Raw genomic sequence first — 27,265 nt, forward strand, 5'->3', positions numbered from 1 at the left:
ATGTACACCAAACACAAGTAGATAACCACACCATACAAGATCCTAACTTGACCCACCGGCATCCCTATACATATTGAGACCCTGAACAACCCAACGACATCATCGCATGGTGCTTCTAGCACATATGGAATCTTGACTCGGCCCACCGACATTTTCGTACTCATGAGAACCCTGAACGGCCCACCGACATTCCACATTTCACATCAATCAAACCTAGGAGATATATGGGTCCATACCCGACATCTACCATGCAAACTACAATGCATGTCCAACATGTCCATGCAATAGGATATACATACAACCTACATATATATACTACTACATGATGCATGTTCAAGAATAATTAATGCTCAATGGAAGATTGAACAAGTAGGGTATGCAATATAACTCAAGTCATACAACGAAGAAATCACAAAGTGGGGTTGGTCTCCCTTAGATGCAATTAAGGCGAGAATGAAATCATAATGAACAACGAGAAAAGATAAATATTCCTAATAGGAAGACATATTCAAAGAGAATAGCAAAGGGTAGAATTTCCCTACCTTGCACTCCCCAAAATTAGCTATGTAAACCAATACTCAACCTTGAATTCTCCAGCCTCAATCTACCTATTATTCGGTAAGCCCATCCTTCAATCAATATATAAACAACTTTAATTTCACAAATCTAACACAAATTAACCCAATAAATCAAGAAACCATTACCTTCTCTTACCCAAAACTTTCCAAGTTCTTGAACTTCACCTACTCAAGCTTGCTACTCCAATCAACAATAGAATCTAGAAATGCAACCATAAACAAGTCTAAATCAGCCTATTAAATCACTAATTTCATCTAATTTAATGATTTTTCCTCAAATCTACAAAACCCATAAAACCCTAATATTAATTTTCCCCAAATCTATCCCCAAAATTCAAATACAAGGTTGTAGAGATCTTACCCAAGTGTAGACTCCTTCAATTGCACCTAAATAACAAGATTTTGATGTGTCAAAACCCAATTTCCAACAGCTAAGGAAAGTAGAAAAGGTTTGACTTAAATACCTTGATAATGAGTGAACTAAAGGCTTGCATGAATGTTGGGCGGAAAAGGTGGTTGGCCGGTGACCAAAACTGGCCGGAAAAGTGGCTGGTGGGAGGTCGCAGCTGTTGGTTTGTGGAGGGGAGTGGAAAGAAGTGTGAGCAACCAAAAAAGAAAGAAGAAGGACGAAAAGAAGAAGGAAGAAAAAGAGAGAAGGGGGAGGAGCCGATTCTCTCCCTTTTTTTTTTGTAAATGACTAATGTGTCCTCTAAATTTTCAGAATTACAGTTTTGCCCTTATGCTTGAACTAACCATTTCTTTTACAATTTTTATTTATTTATTTATTTTATTTATTTTTTAAAATTTAGTCAATCCTAGATATTTTCGGGTCGGGTATTACAAAGACTCTATAACAAATGAAAGGACATGTACTTTATCTTGAGATATGATTTTTGACATAATCAGTTTCAATATGATGCACATGCACTTGGCAATAGTCTTATAAACAGTGTTACACAAACTAATGGACAAAACACTATTATGTTTTCAGAAGAGGTATAAAAGAGTTGAAGTGATCCATAATGATAGGCTCAAACTGACAGACCCCTTCAACCCAGGTACCATCGGCCAAATGTAAACCATAAATGAAATTTCTTTTTCTGCGCTAACTAACTTTTCGGTGGAAATATTTCGTATTGCGGTCACCATACCGAAGCCAGTTTTGGCGAGATCTTTGTTTCCAAGCCAACTCCTGCCAATAATACATTTCATTCAAGTCTTTTTCAAGCTTTTCCAATTGTGTCGTCTGAATAGAAGATTGCCGAAGACGACCTCTATTCTTCAGAGCTAAAAGAGATTTTTCTTTGAGACAAATACTTTTCTCCAGGGTCCCAAAATACTTTTTTTCTAGGAGGATAGAGAGTTAGCACAAACAGCTTGACGGGTTGAGAGAATTTCCATAGATTGGTCACCATTATTAGAAGCCCATGAATCAACTATGATTGATTCACACTCAGTAATATTGCATTGGCATTCTTCAAAATGGAATCGTTTTGAGCGATTACAGACAGTGGAACCCCCAGTCATAATTCGTAGTAAAGGAGCATGATCTGAGACTGAGGAAGCAAAATGATAAAAAGTAGCTCTAGGAAACTATTGACGCCAAGAGTCCAATGCTACAATTCTATCAAGTCTCTCCTTAACCAAGGAAATGCCTTTACACTTAATCGACCAAGTAAAGGGAATACCAGAGTAACCAATATCACAATACTGCAACGCCTCGCGAAAATTTTGCATCAAATATTCAGCTCTACCATTACTACCAAAAATTTCAAAATTAGATAAAATATCATTAAAATCCCCTCCCCAACCCAAGGAAGGTAAGAAGAAGAGGCCTGCTGTAGTAATAAGAATTAGAAACTAGGACGAGAACCAAAAGTCTAAGGGCCGTAAATGCCAATAGATCTCCAGGATTGGCCATTTAGCAACCCAATCACATTATCAATATAAGAAGGGGAGAAAGAGGACACATTCAAAGGGCAATATGCTTTCCATATAACTAGTAGACCACCACCAAAACCAGAGCACAAGACAGGCAAGCACAAACTAAACTGTAATTTTAAACGAAGAATTTATGGGTCAGAAGAAGAAAGATGAGTTTCAGAGAGGAAGAGAATATTTGGGGAATGTTGTTGAACAATCAGGCATAACGCATGAACTATATGAGGGTTCCCCAACCCCCGACAGCTCCATAATATCACTTTCTTGTTTTATTTTTTCTAAATAGAACCTTCGGCCTTCTCCATCCAGTCTGCATCAGTAAAATATTTAACCCCCTGATCTAGAAGATTTCTTTTAGTTCCAATAGCCATTGCTAGCCTCTCCACCTCCATTTGGTTTGTCGAATTATTCCCTTTGATATTCCTAGCTTTATTTTTCAAGCGTGCCCATTTCCTTTGGTTAGAAGTCATATCGATCTTCTTTAAAGTAGTATTCGTCCTAGTATAAGAGCCACCAAAAGACATTCCGATGGCACTACTTGGGCCAACCTTCTTGACCAAAACACTTGTAAATATCTACATCCTCTTTCCTTCCATCGTAGTTTGTTTATTAGGCCTAGCTTCCAAAAGGTTATGATGGGCTACGTTGCAAATGTCAGGCCTAATCCTCTTCTCCACTTCACGAAACCCAATATTTCAATCAGCAAGGACTGAACTAGCAGACCCTTCCTCATCACCTAGATCCTTCCTCATCACTGTCATGGAGATTACAGGGGCTTTCCCTGACTCACCATGGGAAAAACTAGTTGAATTATTTTTGACCCCAAAGGAAAGGTGATGTTCCTTTGCTTTCCCCCCAAACTAGTAGTACTGAGCCAGGGGCCATATTACATCACTTTTTTCATGGCCAAGAATTCCATAGAAAAAAATAAAACTCCATCAACCTTTCATACCTAAAAGAGACCCATACCTTCGAACCATCCAGGGTGAGCACAAAACAACCCCTACGAATGGGTTTGGATAATTGAACATTTGTCCTAAAACATAGAAAAGCATTGGAAGATTTACCATATGACTGGTCATGTGCCAAGAGAAAATCCACCACTGTCAAACCTAGGGATTGTCCATATACCTTACTATGTATTTTCCACACTCATACCTAGATCCCATTTCTTCAAGATCAAAAGGTGATTATCCATATACCATGGTGCTTCTTCTGACACCCGAGTCAAGGAAAATTCATTTGGGAAGATGAACTGGAAGAAATTTGGTCCTAAGTCAAGGAAGTGAAGATCCTCCCCAAATCCCCAAGCTCTTCGAAATACAATAAGAACAACCATATTATTCAAGATCCTCTGGGAAAGAATCTTACCTACCATAATATTCGGGAAATCTTTCAAGTTTTCTTGGATCTTTTCTTCTTGTTGTACCACCTTCTCCCCCTCTTCTGTTGTAAGGGAGAAATTTGCTATAGAATTGACAACGGCTTCCATGAGGATGAGAGAATGAGTAGAGAGGCAACAATTTTTGGTGAAGGAAACCCTAACATACCATACTCAATAGAGAGACCAAACCCTCACTAGAAGAGAGAAACTCTCAAGTAGAGAGAGGTGATAAAAAAAATATATATAATAGTATAGTAAACCTGCTCAAATAAGTAATAAGAATGTTGATAAAAATAGTTAACATATAAGAATGCACAAAAAGTTATACAAATGAATATTATGAAGATGTTAAATAGTTTAAGCACAGACAAAAAGTCAAAATCAAATGCAGGGAAAAATGGAGGATAAAAGATATAGTTAAATGGGACCCACTCCCATTAATGACACAGGAACAACCACATTGTGCATTTTTGTTGTGGTATGGATGCTTATAAAATGATATTTGATGAGGCATGAATGAATGTATGGATGCAATAATGACATTCTAATTATTTTTTTTTGTTGTGGCATGGAGAGAGGAGGGGAATTTGGTTGGCCTATGTGGTTGTCTCCTTTGTATTGATTGGGCCCCACTTAAGACCATAGTTTTTAAAACAAGCACATCGGTCAAACCATAAAAATCGTGACCCGATAACACTGCCGATTTTTTACTTACAAAAGACCGTTTAAGCACTAAACCGTGAAAAACCAAGTTGAACCGCCGGTTTTAATGAAAACCGTGAACCGCGTATTTATAAAAAAAACCACGGATTGTCGAAATGCCTATTTTAGGCATCAACTATAATATTTTTAAACTATTAATTACCCCCACTAGGTAACGTTATTATCTTAAATACACATGTATGTCTGAGACTTCGAATAAAAGGTTATCTCTTTGCGTTTTATGCACTCCCTCTTGAGGTTACTCTTTCTTTTCAACCGATGTAGGATTCACGAGCCTGTCAAATGCATTACAAATACATACTTCACTAGGTCCCACAACGAGAAAGCACAATTGGATTGGTGCTTTGAAAGTTGTTCCTTGTTGCAATAGTGTGAATGTGAAACCTATTGTATTTGGTTTATCCAATATCAATTAAAAGGCTACTCTCTTTCTTTCTTTTTTTTTCTTTTTTCTTTTTATTTTGTATGAGATGATGGTTGGTGTTTTTCTATTGGTTGTTGGTTTTAGCATTTGTATTTAATTTATAATATATACGATATAGTATATATTAATTACTAATTATTATATATTATATAGGTAAATATTTATTATTTTATTATTTATAAAAACATGCGGTTCACCCTTTATCATAACGGTTGGACCTCGAAAACCTTGAACTTTCAGTCTTGATGTTTCGATGCACGAATCGGTTTTAAAAACTATGCTTAAGACGACAATCAATAACAAATCTCTCATTCTCTTACTACTATTTCTCTCTACCATTTGCAGCTTTATAGGTTACGGTGCACAACCGATTACATTAATTTATTATATTTTTTTCTCTTTGTGGATTTCTCTTGAATCCCACATCGAAGAATCACTAATATTGTCTCGCAACTTGATTATAAAACCATCAGAGGTGTATCCATGACTGTGAGTTTTAACAAACCAGAGCGTTTTAACTACTTGTTCAATTAAACATCATAATCGACCTGACTTTGTTCAAGGAGAGTTGCTGCCTAAAAATCCAGAAAAATATTGTCTCTCTAAATTTCGTCACCCCTTTTATATACTAGTGTTTCAAAATTAGGAAAATCTAAAACTATTAGAATTTTGTACGCTATCTGTGTCGAGCCCATTCAAGTGCCCTCAAGCCACTCGAGCGGCCTATAATATGCCTTATGTTCTCGCATGTCACTTAAGGGGCACACGAGCGCTCCTGGGCACTGGAGCACCCAAAAATACCTTTTTTATTCCAACAGTCCCCTATTTCACGCTCAAGCGCCTAAGGGTACTAGAACGGCCTTCTATCGTCTTTTTTAAGTCAATTTCATGCTGATTCACCCTTTCTTTGTTCTATATGTTTGCACCAACTCTCCTACATTATAAACACAATAAATTCAAATACCATCAACTCAATTCCATCAAAATTATGTAATTAACTCATGCAATTAAGGAAATCATGAATTGGTGATTGAGGACTTTCATACAAACATACTATAGTACCCCATTTTAGTCCAGCCCGAGGGTCTAACCCATGAACATGAATTCTACTAAGGTCCTAAGGCTGCAACTTTGTACAGAGATGGGGTACAGGTTCAAAATTATAAACTTTTATTGATCCGAAGTAAGATGACAAATGAAAAAGGAAAAATACAAAGTTCACTTCGTAAAGAAGCCATCGACAGATCATCCTTCCTTTGGACGCAATTGACAGACCCAAATCCTGACGATCCATCACTTGACGAGAGCAAAGGCTGGAAAGGTGTCATCGTGTATCCCTATTTGAATAGTAGGAGGTCTCTCTCCGACTCTTTCTCTGGCTCAAACAGGAGATGCACGTATGATGCTTTGGCCGACCGCCAATGCCCACCATCAATGCCCGACTAGAGGCAAATGTGAGTGTAACACCTCTCCTTCATCCGAGGTGGTTACACAGCACGGTAGCTATCCACGCGTTCCCATTCGTTTGGGTCCACGCGTATAGCCCTCGTCAACCTCTTGGAATCATACTAAAACATCAATAATAGCTACCACAATATTTCGAAGTCTCTTAGTTACATCACCAAGATAAAGTTGACCATCACTACTTAGGTTGTACCTTACAATTTATTGAAAGTAAAAACCAGCATACATATAAACATAGCATCCAAGCCTTGTGCGAGCTCAAACACGTCCTCTTAACTTGTATTATTCATAGTTTTCAGACCTGGATCGGCTTGCCGGTCAGACCGTGAAACCCGTGACCCGACGATATACACGGGCCGATTCATGTAGTTTGATCGTTTAAGCAATGAACCGTGGACAACCGCGAGTTAAACCCGTAAAACCACCGAACTGTCGACAACCGCGAGTTAAACCCGTAAAACCACCGAACCGTGAACCGTGCGGTTTAATGAAAACCCGCTTGATCGACTAGATTGACGGTGGACAAGCAGATCAACGATGGTGGACAAAGCAGATTGGTGACAAAGGGACACCATTGGTGTTGGGTAAGCAGATCAGCGAGATGGAGAAACTGGAGTAGATCAGTGATGGCGATGCAGATCAGAGATGAGTGATATTGGCAGCAAGAGTCCAGGCCATGAGCAAGAGGGGGGCACAAAGACTTCGACAGGGAAGTGGAGAGGGCCTGCAACTCTACAGTGAAGAGTTTTCACTTTGAGGAGATTTCGGTGGTGATGAACGTCGGTTATGCCTCTGTCTGGTTTTTTTTTATAATTTTCTCTCTTTGTTGAAGAGAAAACGAAGGGAAAAAGCTAGCAAGACATCTAGAAAGCTCCAAATATAATATTATAGTAGTACTGTATTATAGACTAATTATAATATATATAGGAGTCTAGTTCTAGAAGACTCCATTATACAATCTTATGTAATATATATTATATAATGTATATACAATATACTTCTGAAAAAAAATTTATATACAATATATTTAGATGTAATATAATACAATATATCTAATATATATTAAATTGTAGTGTTATTGGCTTATTGCTTAATGAACTAATGAAGTTATTGTTTAAGTATATATAGTTACATACTTATTTAGTATATTATATACTATATAGTATATACTAAATTACTAATAATTATATACTATATAACTAAATATTTATTATTTTATTATTTAAAAAATATGCGGTTCAACCTCCATCATAACGGTTGAACCTCGAAACCCTTGAACCTTCAGCCTTGACGGTTCGATGCACGGGTCGGGTTTAAAAACTATGGTATTATTATTATTATCTACATGTATGGAAAACATGTAGGAGGGTTAACCAAGCTAATCCAAAGAACAATTAAATTTTCAAAAATAAATATATAAAGTAAATCTTCCTCGCATAAGTCATACTCAACAATTGAGACCTAAATCAAATATTTTCGGGTATATCTAGGACAAAAGAAATTCTATGCATGTCACTTCATAAAAAAAATAAAATATATATATATATATATATATATATATATATATATATATATATCTATAAATATATAGGTATATAAAAAAATATGCATGTATATATGTTATCATAAAATAATTCTCAATAATTCCTCCACATATGATCCACAAATTGGACAGCGTCCCTCGTACGGTTTATCCCGAAGTCGTCACTCCGGTTTGTAGGGAGGGAACACCACGTGTGAGCCTCTTTGTCAAGAAAGTTTGTGGTACTTTTATGATCGGCAGTGAGTAGGGTCAACACTTCCTACCACACCCGAACACATCATATTGCAAATTCAAATAGTCCCCACAACCGGGCCAAGGTTTGGGGTTGCCACATGCACCGACTTTCACAAGATAACTCATAACTAAATAATAATCCATCAAGTACAATTCACCAAGAATGTGGAATAGGAATTTCAACACATACTTAAAGGTAGTATTACTTCAAAATTTAATATGAAGTTCCAAAACATTTTATAAACCACATTCCAATAAACCCATAATAAATATTTCAAGTCTCAAGTAAATACCAAACTTGTCATTTATCAATCCAAGGTATTCAAGGACTTTACTTACCCATTTGGTCAAACAACATGTATAAATATGTGTGTATATATATATATATATATGTATATGTATTTTCGGGACATCACATGTATAACTTAAAAGCACACATAGAGATTAGTCATAAAAATATATATGCAATATATAATCTGTTCCTTTTTGACCGAGCCCCTAGCATGCGTATTTATCATATAAACAGATGTATATAAATATATATTTATATATATACATTCACTTACATATGTATGAGGATTTCAACAACATTATTGCCACATCGGCCGGACATGAGCATATATGTATATGTCGTATAAAATATTTAATATAAAGGCAATATATGTGCATTTCAGCAACTTTTAACTCCAACCAGAAGCTTCATCAAGATTTTTTTGTAGCAACATCAATTCACAAAAATCATCGTATATTTTTGGGGAAATAAATTCAAAAAAAAATACCTTTATATCTAATAGCAATAGTTTTATAGAAATCATTTAGAATGTTCTAGCGGTGGGAACCCTCACCTTAGTCAATATTCCTACTCACAAACTAGAGCTTTTCCTTTGCGCTTGTCGTAAATCAAGTCGGGTTCGGTCCCTATTAATTTTCTTCTATTAGAATCGGTGGTGTTTATGGGCAAATCAAATATCAAAAGAAATATTATAATATGTGCACAACTTCCATTTTCTCATCATGCATGTCATTAGATCATCTTTTTTCTAAACCAAATCAATTTATTTCTTTACCTTCTTTTTGTAACTAGAACTTGTAACTCCTTTTGATCTCTTGCCAAGCCTTGTCTTCCAATATCTCCCTTTTCTTCAATGGTGAGACACTTCACTTACTCAGCTCTCTCTCTCTTTCTTGGTAACCAAGAGTATGGAGAAGTGCAAAGTGAGCATGCCTTCCTCCTCTATTTATACACACACATCTCCTCTCCTTGCTTGACATGTGTCACTTCCTCACAAGCTTTCATATATTTTATGCATCTAAATACTCTATATCCATATCTTTATAAGATAACATAATCTCCTTCTATGATAGACTTTTGACACTTGTCACCATCTACAAAGGTTACTCTAATCTCCATAAATCCCTTATTTGCTATATCTCTCCTTAAATCCTCCATTGGTCCATTCTTAATCATTATTATGATTTTTTTTATATCTTGTCCCATAACTCATCATTTTGTAGATATATTTGTATGAGACAACGAACCCTCTTTCACAACCTCCCTTTTTATCCAATCCTTTTCCACCTTTTTATTGACCAATTATACATCCTTACTTGCCAGCTACATAACTCCCTTCTCAACACACACTCTCTCACTTATTGGTCACAACCTTCCTTGAATTTATTCTTAAATTCTTTTATTTTGTCTTTATCCAAACCATAAAAACCTATAGTGTCCTTTTTATTCTAATAATGATCCATAATCTATCATACTCAACCTATGAAATTCTTATATGCCATATAGTATCATTATTTAAACTCTATCACACATAGTTAATAACTTAACACATTATCTCCTAAATACCATGCATTGTAAGCACAGTCATGCACAAGTGCATGTCTACCCATATGTATACGTGTGTGTATATATATATATATATATATATTATTTGCTATTAACGATTTTATGTAAGTCCTACCCAATAATGATCTTTATTTAAATGAAAAAGTATTAGACTTGTTTAGGCTTCACGACTAAACTATATTTACTAGGGTAAGATTTTAACTCACTTGATTAATGCTAGGGTCAAATTTTTGGAATGGTACATTTCTCTCCCCCTTAAGAAATTTCGTCCTTGAAATTTTTCATGTCTCTTTCAAACAATTCGGGATGTTTCTCTTTCATCAAATCTTCTCTTTCCCACGTAATTTCTTCAAACATTTTATTCCTCCATAACACTCTAACCATTCGAACTGTCTTATTTCGAAGATGTTTCTCTTGGAAGTCTTGTATCTCTACTGGCTCAGTGTCGAACTTCAAACTTTCCTCCAAATCCACCTGAGGTTCCGTGAGTACGTGTGATTCATCATAGACATACTTTCGTAATGCCGAGACATGAAATACGTCATGAAGTTTTGACAACTTGGGCTGCAGTGCAAGCCTATATGCTACGGGTCCCACTCTCTGGATAATTTCAAATGGTCCAATGTATCGTGGCGTTAATTTCTTTCTCTTTTTGTCTTTTAGCACTCCCTTCCATGGAGATATTTTCAGAAACACGTGATCACCAATGTTGAATTCCAACTCGCTTTCTCGATGACTTCTCCCGTGCTTTTGCCGATCTCATGCCATTTGGAGATTTTCTTTTACCATTGAAGCAACCGGCATGAAAAACAAATGAAGTCGCCACCAATTAATTTTTAGGATGCAATTGGACATCCATTTTGATCTACGAGAAAAGTGGGTAAGGGGTCTATTAAGCATAGGGAAGGTGTTACGCACCCCACAACTCCCGAAATCGGTTACCTTCAAAATTTTTTTCCTATTTCGCTCTAATTTGTTTTGAGGAATGATTGTATGTCCCAAATATTTAAATGAGTTTTCCATATGCCTGGAAAATCATGTATTATCAAATGGGAGGAAATGTTCCATTAATGTTAGACCAAGATTTGATTTTAAAAATCTTATTTTTATGGGTTCTGATAAAAAAAGAAAAAAGGTGCACGGGATCACTATGGTCATTCCCGGCTTGACCAAAAATGTTTAATAAAAAACTCCACTTGAAGTGGTTTTTAATAAAAAGAGGGTGTACGGGATCACTATGGCCATTCCCGGCTTGACCAAAAATGTTTAATGAAAAATTCCACTTGAAGTGGTGTTTGATAAAAAAGGGTGCACGAGTTCACTATGGCCATTCCCGGCTTGGCCAAAAATATTTAATGAAAGATTCCACTTGAAGTGGTTTTTGATAAAAAAGGGTGCACGGGATCACTATGGCCATTCCCGACTTGGCCAAAAATGTTTAATGAAACATTCCACTTGAAGTGGTGTTTGATAAAAAAGGGTGCACGGGATCACTATGGCCATTCCCGGCTTGGCAAAAAATGTTTAATGAAAGATTCCACTTGAAGTGGTTTTTGATAAAAAGGTGCACGGGATCACTATGGCCATTCCCGGCTTGACCAAAAATGTTTAATGAAAAATTCCACTTGAAGTGGCGTTTGATAAAAAAGGGTGCACGGGATCACTATGGCCATTCCCGGCTTGGCCAAAAATATTTAACTTGGTCTTGGATGAAAAATCCATATCGGAGTGGGTTTTGATGTTCTTGATGATTTGGAAAAGAGGCTATTTGAATAAGAACATGGGAATTTGTTTTGATGGTTTTGGAGAAGAGATTTTTGGGAACTCGGTTGATGCACCAAAAAGGCCCACAATTAATGAAAAAGGTTCAATTCAATCCTTACTCACAATTATATTCTTCATGAGAAAAGAAAGAATCAATTTATGGCTTATTGAATGGGCCAAATATCTTTAAACCCACCTTTGAGTCCTTAAATAAATTCTCCTAATCCCTAAAAACATATTTGCTTTCCGGGTCCACGAAATCCAAATGTTTTGGATGAATGCCAATGGAACCCCAATATCTTGAAGGCTCCTTGGTATTTAAACAAAACATAGAGGTTCCATAATTTGATATTGGTGTGTTTATTAAGGTGAGACGGCTTGGATTAATTCTAATGACTAACGTGTTGCATTTATTTTCATGGCATTCAAACATGGCCTAGCATTCATCTAAGCATCATGGCATAATAACATGACCTAGCATACATCTATGGATCATGACATAATGTGAGAATTGAAAGTCCTAAGCATGCATTCTAATGCAATCATCATTCACAAAATCAATCCCTAGTTTCTATATGCTTCTAGCATCCTAGAATATCATGTATGCATTTTCTATTTTACATCCACTATTTTTCTATCCTATTACAAGGCTTACACTTTACAATTATGTACAAAAGACAAATATAAAATGAGGAATACAAATATTATACAACAATTGGAATATTGTCCATGGGGCCCGTTGCTCAAATACTGTCCAAATCTTCTAAGTATGCCCTTCGGCCCAAATAGTCCACTCGGTCCAAACCCAACAAGCAAACACAAAAATGGGTCAAATGGGCATTCAAATATAATATCACACCAAGCCCATATCTAAAGGTTCATATACACATATAAACATATACAATATCATACACATTCATCTCCAAACCATGTACATACATATACATATATAAACACATAATTCATAAATCTCTAAACCAAAAAACCTATACAGCCGATTCCTAATATTGCTGGGGGTTGAACAAAACATATATACAAAACATCAAATATACTCAAACCAAACGGCAAAATATACTCAAACAAAACAACAAATATACTCAGTATATTGGCACACCAAATTGACTGATTATGAACAAATCAAATCCAAATCCTGTATCGCAAAACCAAGTCCAAATCTAGTACCAGTACCACCGATTATCATTCTATATAGAACTTGATAATTACAAGACCAAATCCGACACAAAGCCAGCAAATCAACTACAACTAGCAGGGTAAAAACAGGGAATAATCTCAGTCAATCATCATCAATATCGAACAAAATAAAAACCCACATCATGAACCAAATCTACGAGCAAAAGGTTTGAGCAACAACGCAGACACATTAGCAACGAGTCTAGACAAACACATACAATAAAACCATATTTGAATCACGGTATTTGAGTCATTACCTTCTCAAGGAGACAAGGAAAATCTTCTCTCCCTTTTTGTGATTTTTGTGCGGTGATCTCCTCTGATTCGTCTAATGTGTGCGGCTGCTTTCCTTTGTGTCCTCTCTTCCTTTCTCGGCTATCTGTCTTGTGTGGCTCTTCCCCGAATTCTCTCAAATTCTCTCTCGGTTTCCTCCCTTTTTCCTTTTTTCTTTCTTCCCTTTGTGTGTTGTGCGGCTGCCTTAGTCTCTCTCTCCCTTTTTTTTTCTTCAAAACCCTATGGTGTGCTCTTTATATTGTGCAACTATCTCCCCACTAAAACCCTAACTCTTTCAATTTTCCCCTTTTGCCCCTACTTTTTCTTTCCTTTTAACCAAGATGACTATTCTTTTTGGTCTTTTCCACTTTCTAATTTTCTATTTAATTTATTTATTCTTTTTATTCTCTAGATATTTTCTAGGGCTTTGTTTTTAGCAATTGGGCCAAAACTTAGTAATTAGGCCCTAAATTTTGAGTTTATGAATCCACGGGCTTTAAAGTAAAAACGAGTTTGAATTTCATTTTTCCTCCTTTAATTTTTATTTTGGATTTCATATTTTTATTTTTCTTTTATTACTATTTTTGGTCGGACGAAAACCGGTTACTACAGCTGCCCCCCTTTGTATGTCTTTTATGAAGTAAAAGGCAAACAAAGGTGTAGTCGATCGATTTTCGTATGGAAGAACTGTAAAAGGTAATGCGTGGGATCATTATGGCCATTCCCAGCTTGGCCAGCAAGAAAAGAAAGTGCATGGGATCACTATAGCCATTCCCAGCTTGGCTAATGAAAAGAAAGTGCATGGGATCACTACGGTCATTCCCAGCTTGGCCAGCAAGAAAAGAAAGTGCATGGGATCACTACAGCCATTCCCAGCTTGGCTGATGAAAAGAAAGTGCATGGGATCACTACGACCATTCCCAGCTTGGCCAGCAAGAAAAGAAAGTGCATGGGATCACTACAGCCATTCCCAGCTTGGCTGATGAAAAGAAAATGGATGGGATCACTACGACCATTCCCAGCTTGGCCAGTAAGAAAAGAAAGTGCATGGGATCACTACAGCCATTCCCAGCTTGGCTGATGAAAAGAAAGTGCATGGGATCACTATAGCCATTCCCAGCTTGGCTGATGAAAAGAAAGTGCATGGGATCACTACGACCATTCCCAGCTTAGCCAGCAATGTTTGTTTGAATTCTATGCAAGAAAATATCCATGAGTGTATGAATGCATGAAGAAAATTGTATTTTCTTTTATTTTTCTCATTTTGAAAGTTTGATTTTGGTTAATTGTCGTAAGCACCCTATCATCCTGCAATCATCCATCATGAGAAGACTGCATCTTTTGATTCCATCATATCTTCAATCTGCCATGTTATGCTTATTCTTGTATCTTTCATTCTCTTTTGGTCTGGTATTTCCATCGATTTACTGTTCACATCTGATTTCCACCCTTTCATCCTATAATCATCCATCATGAGAATACTGCATCTTTTGATTCCATCCTATCTTCAATCTGCCATGTTAGGCTTATTCTTGTATCTTTCATTCTCTTTTTGTCTGATCTTTCCATCGATTTACTGTTTACATCTGATTTCCATCAAATCTGACATACCTTTAATGCCAAGCACAATCTCTCCGGCTCCAAAATCTCTCTAGCCCCACTATGCCTTTTAACGCCAATTAATTTCTTTTAGCTCTCTTAGAGTTAAGAACACCACAATCTCTTCGGCTCCACCATGCCTTTTAGCGCCATTAATTTCTTTTAGCTTCTTTACAGTCAAGAACACCAAAATCTCACAGTTTCCTGCTAAGAACAATGTCCTAATGCACTTGTCATGATTCCTTTATTACCTTACTTAACTTCCAAATAAATTCAATAGCATGGCAATGCTTGTACTACATGCGATTTCTGAAGGCAAGATATATAAGCAATAAAAATCGTGATGAACACAAGCAATGAATAAGGAATTCAGAAATGAATTGAATGACCTCATAGAGTTTTATTTAGAATAGATAGATAACAGGAGAGACTGATCGAGTATATATATGATTCAAGAGGGTTAGAAATAAAGGAAATAGCAGAAATCTTTACAAGATATAAAATGAGATAACTTTGATTCCACACAAAACTGTCTGCCCCCATTTTGCAATTATTGAATCTAACTACTTCCATATGAAGCTTCTCCTTCGCAGACTCCTCATGCATACCCCTGAACATAATCAATTCAATTGTGTACAGCCTTGCCGTCTGTCATTCACTGTATTTCCCCATATTCATCTCAAATCCTCAAAAAGACCTCTGCCCATTCCCCTTAATTGCTTTCTCCACTCCTTTCTGATCTCAATACTACTTGAAGCTCCCAGGAATGGTTTTAACTCTAGTAGAGACTTTTCTATTTTCCCTAATTTTTGCCTGAAGTGCCCACAATGGGTTTTCACTCTAGCGGGATTTTTGTTGCTCTAATTTTTGCCTAGACCGCCCTTTCGGGTTTTCAATCTAGCGAGCTTTTAACTCTAATTTTTGCCTAGATCGCCCTTTCAGGTTTTCAATCTAGCGAGTTTTTTTTTATTTTATTTTTTTAACTCTAATTTTTGCCTAGACTGCCCTTTCGGGTTTTCAATCTAGCGAGCTTTTAACTCTAATTTTTGCCTAGATCGCCCTTTCAGGTTTTCAATCTAGCGAGTTTTTTTTTATTTTATTTTTTTAACTCTAATTTTTGCCTAGACTGCCCTTTCGGGTTTTCAATCTAGCGAGTTTTTTTTTTTTTTTGCTATGGGTAATACTTTTTGATGGCGTCTGCATTCACCGGATTAGGCAATTTTTCTCCATCCATTCTTGTCAAAATTAATGCCCCTCCTTCAAAGGCTTTCTTCACCACATATGGTCCCTCATAATTCGGTGTCCACTTCCCTCGGTGATCCTTTTGAGGTGGCAAGATCATCTTCAACACTAAATCTCCTTCCCTGAAACTGTGAGATTAAACTTTCTTATTATGTGCTTTCATCAATCGTCTTTGATGCAATTGCCCTTTACAAATTGCTCGTAATCTTCGTTCTTCAATCAAATTCAATTGTTCATAACACATTCGAGTCCATTCTGATTCTTCCAAACCCGCCTCCAGAACTACTCAAAGGGATGGAATCTCCACTTCGATAGGCAAAACCGCTTTCATACCATACACCAAAGAGAAAGGAGTCTCCCCGGTAGATGTGCGTATTGATGTCCAATAACCATATAGAGCAAAAGGGATCCTCTCATGCCAATCTTTGTAATTCTCTGTCATCTTCACGATGATCTTCTTGATATTCTTATTCGCCGCTTCGACAGCTCCATTCATCTTCGGATGGTAAGGAGTCGAATTATGGTGATAAATTTTGAACTGGTCATAAAAATCCTTCATCATTTTGCTATTGAAATTCGTGCCATTGTCAGTGATAATTCTTTCAGGGACTCCATATAGACAAACAATCTCTTTTCACAAAAACCGAACAACCACGCTACTCGTCACATTAGAATACGAAGCAGCCTCCACCCATTTCGTAAAATAATCAATAGCAACCAAAATGAAACGATGCCCATTAGAAGCCTTTGGCTCAATTGGACCGATGACATCTAATCCCCACATCGAAAAAGGCCATGGTGATGTCAACACATGCAATGGATTAACTGGAACATGTGTTCTGTCTTCATAAATCTGGCACTTGTGGCATCTGTTTGCATAACTTATACAGTCCCTCTCCATGGTTAACCAATAATACCCTACACGAATAATCTTCCGTGCCATTGCATATCCACTGGAATGAGTCCCACATATTCCTTCATGAATTTCCTCCATTATTTGTTTAGCCTCAACAACCCCAACATAACGTAAGAAAACTATTCCATCATTCCTTTTATAAAGAACATTTCCATTCAAGAAGAAAGATCCTGCCAGTCTCCTGATGGTACGCTTATCATTCTCTGATGCCCCTGATGGATATGCTTTCTTTTCAATGTACTGTTGAATATCATGATACCACGGTTTACCATCAGGCTCTCCCTCCAAATTTGAACAGTAGCCTCGAACTTCTCGTCTCTCGATTTTAATCACTTGCACTTCCCCTTTTGGGTCTACATCAAACATTACCGCCAAAGTTGCCAAAGCATCCGCTATTTGATTCTCCTCTCTTGGAATATGATCAAACTCAACCCAATCAAAAAACTTGACTAACTTTTGATATGCTGGTAATATGGAATGAGCTTTTCATCTTTGGTTTCCCACTTATCATTCAATTGCCTAATCACCAATTGTGAATCACCATAAACCTGTAGCCTCTTAATCCCCATATCAATAGCAGCTTGAATTCCCATCGTACATGCTTCATACTCAGCCATATTGTTAGTACATTCGAAATACAACTTAGCTGTAAACGGTATAACATTCTCTTAATGTGATATCAACGCTACACCGACTCCGCATCCTACGATATTAGAAGCACCATCGAACAACATAGTCCATTTTGCCAAATCCTTCTGATTCCCCTCTTCTATCGACACAGTCATGACATCAATATCTGGAAATTTCATAGCCATTGGCTGAGTATCATCAATTGCTCCATCTGCCAAATAATCTGCTATTGCACTCCCTTTGATTGCGTTTTGTGTGACATACAAAATATCATATTCTGATAACAACATCTGCCATTTAGCTATCCTCCCTGAAAGAGAAGGTTTCTCAAAAAGTACTTGATAGGATCCATCCTAGAAATCAACCATGTAGTATGATAAAGCATGTACTGTCTAAGTCGATGTGCAGCCCAAACCAAAGAGCAACAAGTCTTCTCCAACATCGAATAATTTGCTTCACAACTAGTAAACTTCTTGCTTAAGTAATAAATGACGTGCTCTATCTTTCCCGATGAATCATGTTGTCCAAGCACACATCCCATCGAACTATCTGAGACAGTCAAATAGAGAATAAGTGGCCTGCCAGCCACAGGAGGCATCAACACTAGAGGACTTTTCAAGTATTGCTTGATCTTTTCAAATGCTATCTGACAATCTTCGTTCCCTTCAGTAGAGTTACTCTTACGCAACAATTTAAAGATAGGTTCACAAGTAGCCATCAACTGTGAAATGAATCTGGCAATGTAATTCAATCTTCCCAAGAAACCCCTAACTTCCTTTTATGTCCGAGGGGGTGGCATCTCCAAGATCGCCTTCACTTTATCAGGATCTACCTCAATTCCTTTCCTACTTACAATGAAACCTAACAACTTCCCCGAGGTTGCCCCAAATGTGCACTTAGCTGGATTCAACTTCAATTGATGCTTCCTTAATCGATCAAACAACTTATGGAGATTCACAATATGATCTTCACCTTCTTTGAATTTTGCTATCATATCATCGACATATACTTCAACTTCTCTATGCATCATGTCATGAAACAAAGTGACTATGGCTCTTTGATAAGTAGCACCGACATTCTTCAGACCAAACGGCATGACTTTATAGCAAAAGGTTCCCCATAGGGTAATAAAAGTCATTTTCTCACGATCCTCTGGTGCCATCTTGATCTGATTGTAACCCAAAAATCCATCCATGAAAGAGAAGTTGAATGTCTAGCCGTATTATCCACTAAAACATCAATGTTGGGAAGAGGAAAATTATCCTTCGGGCTTGCACGATTGAGATCTCTATAATCGACACACATCCGCACTTTTCCATCCTTCTTGGGAACAGGTACAATATTTGCCACCCATTCAGGGTATCTTGCCACTGCTAAAAAACCAGCGTCAAACTGCTTCTTCACTTCATCTCTTATTTTCAAAAGCATATCTGCTTTCAATCTCCTCAACTTTTGTTTCACAGGGGTACATTCTGGAATCAATGGAAACTTGTGAACAACAATACTTGTATCAAGACCGGGCATATCCTGCTAAGACCAAGCAAAGACATCCTGGTAATTATGCAATAAATCTATCAATTTCTTCTTGTTTTCTCCTTCGAAGGCAGCTCCTACCTTAACCTCCTTTTTCTCCGTTTCAGTTCCCAAATTAACAACTTCTGTTACCTCTTGATGTGGCTGTATTATTTTCTCTTCTTGATTGACTTGTCTCAGCATTTATGGCAAAATCTCAATTTCTTCCTCTATTTCATAGTCAGATTCAACATTTCTAATGGGTGCATCAAAATCTGGTTCATTAAGTTCGTCATCTTCGATATCATCATTTTCAGTCCTGTTAAAGAAATGAATAAAAATGGCTTTGAGAATGGAAAAGAAAAACTCAAATGGGAATGAATAAAACATGAATATGGATAATTGTCAAAAGACTCTCATTTCATGGAAAAGGGAAGTATGTACAAAGATAGAACATGCAATCGCGATACTATAAAATTTATTGAAAGCAAAGTAAAACATGCTCATTAAAAAAGACCCAAACGAAGGCCGTGAGCTGGGCCCACGATGGTAGTGCACTTGGGATTACTCTTGCAGGTTCTTGAGAAATATTGGGAGCTCCAGACTGGTCCAGTTGCCAAGTTTGAAATTTGAAGGACGCGAGATGACAAAGCAAGGTCTAGCAGCCGAACTCTCTTCCTCTTCCACCATAGCAACTTGGAACTCTCCAAACTGATTACATATATTGGAGAACATTGCCCCAGTTACATCAATCAAGTTTTCAAATGGTAGTTTTCCAAAAACTGCCCCAGTATCAACCAAACGTATATTGTTCTTTTCAACTTCCAGCTCCTTTCCTTCCAGATGAGCAAACCTCTTCGCCTGTTTTTCTGTTTGTGCATGATTCCTGGCAACCCTAGTTGGCTTATAACCCAAACCCCAACGTTCTGGATATTTCACCATTTCAACTAGCTTTTTAATCCCCTGTCGATTCTTGCCAAGTCCTTCTCCCGGGCGAAACCCCTTTTCTCAACATGAAAAAATCCTTTCTCCTATTCTCAGTAATCCTGATTCTGACTCTATTCCCCTGTTTCCTAGTCCATATTCTCAGTAATTCTTGATTGTAGGTGAGTCTGATAGGGGTGTTGATGGTGCTTCTAGGATGCTATGATTTTATAATTTTCTGTATATTATGAAAACAAACAACATTAGTTCTCCTTTATTTTCTTTTATTTAAAAAATGTGTATGCATGTCGTTATTATTTGTGCAAATCCTGTTTCAATTAAAAGATGTCTCGAAAATATTACCAAACCAAATTCCAATGACTGTGCCTATGTGAATCATGAGGGTATGAAAAGAATGGGTATAAGATGTGTATGAACATGTATGAGTGATTAACAAACATGCAAGTATATATGGGTAATTAACAAGTGTACAAGTATATATGAACATGTATGGATGATTAACAAATGTACAAGTATATATGGATATGTATGAATAATTAGCAAGTGTACAAGTATATATGAACATGCATGGATGATTAACAGATGTACAAGTATTTATGGACATGTATGGATGATTAACAATCGTGTAAGATCGTAACCTAGGCTAACATAATATATGGCAAGTGTATAAAAGATGTACATGTATGGTTTGATGAATGTATATAAATGTAAATGAATAATAAAGATACAAGAAATAAATAGAGTCAAGGATAAGAGAGTTCCCCATTGTTCCTAAAACAAGGTCAAAATCCTACAATCTTCTGAAGGTCTCGAACCAGATCTAGGGGTTATCTAATGTGCATATGGGTGGCATATCTAACTATAACGCGGCTACGCGAGAGGCCACTGGATCAGGTTAGCTCACACCCCATATCTGGAAGTGGAGCCCATCCCCCAATATCTTAAAGGGACGTCAATCCAGGAGGATGTCTTTCCTTGCTTACGTGAGGACAAAATCCATCAAAAGCAAAGATCAACCCTAACTAATCACTAGTAGGACCCGGTTTTTATGGGCCATTTGTGTGCATGTGAATGGTGATATGTGTGCGGGAAATCATACCATATCCTCAACAAACACTCAAATTTTATGAAACCAAAAACCTGTTATTTTATCTACAATCATGAACAAACACATTAGATTCCTCAAAATGTTGAAAGAAAAATATACAACAAAATAAATAAATCAACCGAATAGGAAAACACCAAGACAACAAGGCCCGACCCCTTTGGTGCAACAACCATGATCCCTAGTGAAGTCGCCAGCTGAAGCAACCGGCATGAAAAACAAATGAAGTCACCATCAATTGATTTTTAGGATGCACTTGGACATCCATTTTGGTCTACGAGAAAAGTGGGTAAGGGGGTCTATTAAGCATGGGGAAGGTGTTAGGCACCCTACAACTCCCGAAATCGGTTACCTTCAAAAGTGTTCTCCTACTTGGCTCTAATTTGTTTTGAGGAATGATTGTATGTCTCAAATGTTTAAATGAGTTTTCCATATGCCTGGAAAATTTTGTATTATCAAATGGGAGGAAATGTTCCATTAATGTTAGACCAAGATTTGATTTTAAAAATCTTATTTTTATGAGTTTTGATAGAAAAAGAAAAAAGGTGCACGAGATCACTATGGCCATTCCCGGCTTGGCAAAAAATGTTTAATAAAAAACTCCACTTGAAGTGGTTTTTAATAAAAAGAGGGTGCATGGGATCACTATGGTCATTCTCGGCTTGGCCAAAAATGTTTAATGAAAAATTCCACTTGAAGTGGTGTTTGATAAAAAAGGGTGCACGAGATCACTATGGCCATTCCCGACTTGGCCAAAAATGTTTAATGAAAGATTCCACTTGAAGTGGTTTTTGATAAAAAAGGGTGTACCGGATCACTATAGCCATTCCCGGCTTGGCCAAAAATGTTTAATGAAAAATTCCACTTGAAGTGGTGTTTGTTAAAAAAGGGTGCACGGGATCACTTTGGCCATTCCCGGCTGGGCCAAAAATGTTTAATGAAAGATTCCACTTGAAGTGCTTTTTGATAAAAAGGTGCACGGGATCAGTATGGCCATTCCCGGCTTGGCCAAAAATGTTTAATGAAAAATTCCACTTGAAGTGGTGTTTGATAAAAAAGGGTGCACGGGATCACTATGGCCATTCCCGACTTGGCCAAAAATATTTAACTTGGTCTTCGATGAAAAATCCATATCAGAGGGGGTTTTGATGTTCTTGATGATTTGGAAAAGAGGCTATTTGGATAAGAAACATGGGAATGGGTTTTGATGGTTTTGGAGAAGAGATTTTTGGGAACTCGGTTGATGCACCAAAAAGGCCCACAATTAATGAAAAAGGTTCAATTCAAGCCTTACTCACAATTATATTCTTCATGAGAAAAGAAAGAATCCATTTATGGCTCATTGAATGGGCTAAATATCTTTAAACCCACCTTTGAGTCCTTAAATAAATTCTCCTAATCCCTAAAAACATATTTGCTTTCCGGGTCCACGAAATCCAAATGTTTTGGATGAATGCCAATGGAACTCCAATATCTTGAAGGCTCCTTGGTATTTAAACAAAACATAGAGGTTCCATAATTTGATATTGGTGTGTTTATTAAGGTGAGACGGCTTGGATTAATTCTAATGACTAACGTGTTGCATTTATTTTCATGGCATTCAAACATGGCATAGCATACATCTAAGCATCATGGCATAATAACATGGCCTAGCATACATCTATGGATCATGGCATAATGTGAGAATTGAAAGTCCTAAGCATGCATTCTAATGCAATCATCATTCACAAAATCAATCCCTAGTTTCTATATGCTTCTAGCATCCTAGAATATCATGTATGCATTTTCTATTTTACATCCACTATTTTTCTATCCTATTACAAGGCTTACACTTTACAATTATGTACAAAAGACAAATATAAAATGAGGAATACAAATATTATACAACAATTGGAATATTGTCCATGAGGCCCGTTGCTCAAATACGGTCCAAATCTTCTAAGTATGACCTTCGGCCCAAGTAGTCCACTCGGTCCAAACCCAATAAGCAAACACAAAAATGGGTCAAATGGGTATTCAAATATAATATCACACCAAGCCCATATTTAAAGGTTCATATACACATAGAAACATATACAATATCATACATATTCATCTCCAAACCATGTACATACATATACATATATAAACACATAATTCATAAATCTCTAAACCAAAAAACCTATACAGCCGATTCCTAATATTGCTGGGGGTTGAACAAAACATCAAATATACTCAAACCAAACGTCAAAATATACTTAAACAAAACAACAAATATACTCAGTATATTGGCACACCAAATTGACTGATTATGAACAAATCAAATCCAAATCCTGTATTGCAAAACCAAGTCCAAATCTAGTACCAGTACCACCGATTATCATTCTATATAGAACTTGATAATTACAAGACAAAATCCGACATAAAGCCAGCAAATCAACTACAACTAGTAGGGTAAAAGCAGGGAATAATCTCAGTCAATCATCATCAACATCGAACAAAACAAAAACCCACATCATGAACCAAATCTACGAGCAAAAGGTTTGAGCAATAACGCAGACACATTAGCAACGAGTCTAGACAAACACATACAATAAAACCATATTTGAATCACGGTATTTGAGTCATTACCTTCTCAAGGAGACAAGGAAAATCTTCTCTCCCTTTTTGTGATTTTTGTCCGGTGATCTCCTCTGATTCGTCTAATGTGTGTGGTTGCTTTCCTTTGTGTCCTCTCTTCCTTTCTCAGCTATCTGTCTTGTGTGGCTCTTCCCCGAATTCTCTCAAATTCTCTCTCGGTTTCCTCCCTTTTTGTTTTTTTCTTTCTTCCCTTTGTGTGTTGTGCGGCTGCCTTAGTCTCTCTCTCCTTTTTTTTTTCTTCAAAACCCTATGGTGTGCTCTTTATATTGTGCAACTATCTCCCCACTAAAACCCTAACTCTTTCAATTTCCCCTTTTGCCCCTACTTTTTCTTTCCTTTTAACCAAGATGACTATTCTTTTTGGTCTTTTCCACTTTCAAATTTCCTATTTAATTTATTATTTCTTTTTATTCTCTAGATGGTTTCTAGGGCTTTGTTTTTAGCAATTGGGCCAAAACTTAGGAATTGGACCCTAAATTTTGAGTTTATGAACGGGCTTCAAAGTAAAAACGAGTTTGAATTTCATTTTTCCTCCTTTAATTTTTATTTTGGATTTCATATTTTTATTTTTCTGTTATTACTATTTTTGGTCGGACGAAAACCGGTTACTACAACCATATTCACCTTCTCCATGGTCCACTCCATGATCTCCTTGCTAGCTAATTGTCGGGCACCTTCTTCATCCCAGCATACTGGAGTTCGACATTTCCTCCCATATAATGCTTCGAAGGGTGCCATGTCGATGCTAGCATGGTAGCTGTTGTTGTACGCGAACTCCACCAGCTGTATGTACTTTTCCCATCCTCCTTTAAATTCCAAAGCACATGCCCGGAGCATGCCCTCCAATGTTTATATCGTACATTCAGATTGGCCGTCTGTTTGAGGATGATATGTCGTACTGAAACTTAGGCGTGCTCCCAATGTCTTCTGAAGTTGTCCCCAGAATTTAGATGTAAATCGCGTGTCCCTGTCCAAGATTATGGACCTAGGTACTCCATGTAATCGAATGATTTGCTTCACGTAGAGTTCCGCAAGTCTTTCCATGGATTTCGTGGTGCTAATAGGTAAAAAGTGTGCCGATTTTGTAAGTCAATCCACAATCACCCAGATGGCATCCTTCCCAATCTGAGTCTTTGGGAGTCATGAAACAAAATCCATCGTGATGTCTTCCCACTTCCACTCTGGTATTAGTGGTTGAGTAAGTGTTCATCATGGGCTTCGATGTTCTATCTTTACTTGCTGACACGTCAAGCATTTTGACACGTATTCTGCAATGTCCCTGCTCATTGCCAGCCAAAAATAATTGGGGCGGAGCATTCGATACATCTTCGTAGATCCAGGATGCATAGAATATGGGGATAAGTGTGCTTCATCCATTATTTTCTTCCTTATTTCCCAACTCTTAGGCACCAATAATTGGTCTCCCAATAGTAGAAATCCTTCCTCATCAATACGTATATCCGATTTTCTCCCTTTTTAATTTGTTCATGCCACTTAGCATACCGAGAGTCTTGCAGTTGCATAGCCTTGATTTCTTCCTCCAACGTTGGTCTAGTAACAAAATGGGCCACCAGTTTTCCTTTCCCAGTATCTTCCTCTAACCGTATGCCAGTCTTCTGCAATTCATATCCAGGCTTTGTCTTTGTCATGCCATATCTCCTCCTTCTAGGCTCAAACTTCGACTTTCGACTTAGTGCGTCTGCGACCACGTTAGCCTTTCCAGGATGATATTCGATCGTGAAATCATAGTCTTTCAAAAGTTCCAGCCACCTTCTTTGTCGTAGGTTCAGTTCCCGTTGATCGAGTAGATACTTCAAACTTTTATGATTCGTGAAGATTCAAAATTTTGCTCCGTAGAGGTAGTGTCTCTAGATTTTTAATGCAAACACCACTGCAGCCAATTCTAGATCGTGCGTTGGATAATTTGTTTCATGTTTCTTCAATTGTCTTGACGCTTATGCCACCACTTTACTGTTTTGCATGAGTACGCAACCCAAACCTTTCATTGAAGCATCGATCTAAACATCATAATCGTCAACCTCATTGGGTAAGGTTAACACCGGTATGCTGGTAAGACTTTTCTTTAATTTGTTGAAACTTCGTTTGCAATCTTCCGACCATTCATACTTCACTCCTTTTCGGAGAAGCTTGGTCAAAGGAGATGCGATTATGGAAAAGTCTTTTACTAACTGTCGATAGTACCTAGAATCCCAAGAAGCTTCTAACTTCTATAGGATTTCGAGGTACTTCCCAATTCTCTACCGCCTTAATCTTCTCATCATCTACAAGTATCCCTTGCGCTGACACTACCTGTCCAAGAAACGCGACCCATTCTAACCAAAATTCACACTTGCTAAATTTGGCGTATAATTTTTGTTCTCTCAAAGTCTCCAACACAATCTTCAAGTGTTCTTCATGTTCTTTGTGATCCTTAGAGTATACTAAGATATCATCAATGAATACTACCACAAACTTGTCGAGGTATTTCTTGAAAATTCTATTCATCAAGTCCATGAATGCTGCTGGTGCATTTGTTAACCCGAAGGGCATCACTAAAAATTTGTAACGACCGTACTTTGTACTCAAGGCACTCTTTTCAACATCTAACCCCTTAATCCTTAATTGGTGGTACCCCGACCACAAATCAATTTTGAAAATACCTTTGCTCCCCTCAATTGGTCAAATAGATCGTCAATTCGGGGTAGTGGATATTTATTCTTAATTGTCACTTTATTTAATTGTCGATAATCTATGCACAACCTCATTGTACCATCCTTTTTCTTCACAAATAAAACTACAGCTCCCCATGGTGACACATTGGGTTGTACAAACCCTAGGTATAACAACTCTTGCAGTTGTACCTTTAATTCCTTTAACTCTGTTGGAGCCATTCTATATGGAGGTATCGAGATAGGCTTAGTCCCAGGTTGTAAGTCTATGGCAAAGTCTATCTCTCGAATCGAGGGTAATCCTGCTAATTCTTTCAAAAATACGTCTACATATTCCTGCACTAGTGGTATGTTCGCCATTTGGGAATTCTCAATCTCTCCATTGATGATGTATGCTAAATATGCTGTATATCCTTTCTTAACCATCTTTCTAGCTACACAAGCCGTGATTATACTCCTAGGTCATATTCTTCTATCAACTGTGAGTGTTATCCATTTTCCTTCACCAATTGACAAATTCACCTCCTTTGTTTTACAATTCATTTTTGCCTGGCTTATCTCTAACTAATCCATTCCTAGAATTATTTCGAAATCAGGGATCTGAGCAGGAATAAGATCTACTTCAAATTTGGTTTCTCCTACCCATAACTC

General features: G+C 37.2%; 1 protein-coding gene and 2 long non-coding RNA genes across 3 annotated transcripts; all 3 read right to left on the reverse strand.

Moving 5' to 3' along the window:
• Positions 1–347: 347 nt before the first annotated feature.
• On the reverse strand, positions 348–1,257 carry LOC119982205. The gene is made up of 4 exons (XR_005464308.1): positions 1,043–1,257; positions 940–965; positions 705–778; positions 348–629 (listed from the first exon to the last, which is right to left on the reverse strand). It is a non-coding gene; the product is annotated as an uncharacterized LOC119982205 (long non-coding RNA).
• A 4,940-nt stretch (positions 1,258–6,197) lies between these two features.
• LOC119982133 lies at positions 6,198–9,474 on the reverse strand. The gene is made up of 2 exons (XR_005464280.1): positions 9,359–9,474; positions 6,198–9,209 (listed from the first exon to the last, which is right to left on the reverse strand). It is a non-coding gene; the product is annotated as an uncharacterized LOC119982133 (long non-coding RNA).
• A 930-nt stretch (positions 9,475–10,404) lies between these two features.
• LOC119981870 lies at positions 10,405–24,782 on the reverse strand. The gene is made up of 2 exons (XM_038825012.1): positions 24,570–24,782; positions 10,405–10,818 (listed from the first exon to the last, which is right to left on the reverse strand). The coding sequence occupies exons 1-2, from the start codon at positions 24,780–24,782 to the stop codon at positions 10,405–10,407; spliced, it is 627 nt and encodes a 208-aa protein (XP_038680940.1).
• Between the last annotated feature and the right edge of the window lie 2,483 nt (positions 24,783–27,265).

This window comes from Tripterygium wilfordii, chromosome 17, assembly GCF_013401445.1.
Source record: "Tripterygium wilfordii isolate XIE 37 chromosome 17, ASM1340144v1, whole genome shotgun sequence".
Classification (NCBI taxonomy): domain Eukaryota; kingdom Viridiplantae; phylum Streptophyta; class Magnoliopsida; order Celastrales; family Celastraceae; genus Tripterygium; species Tripterygium wilfordii.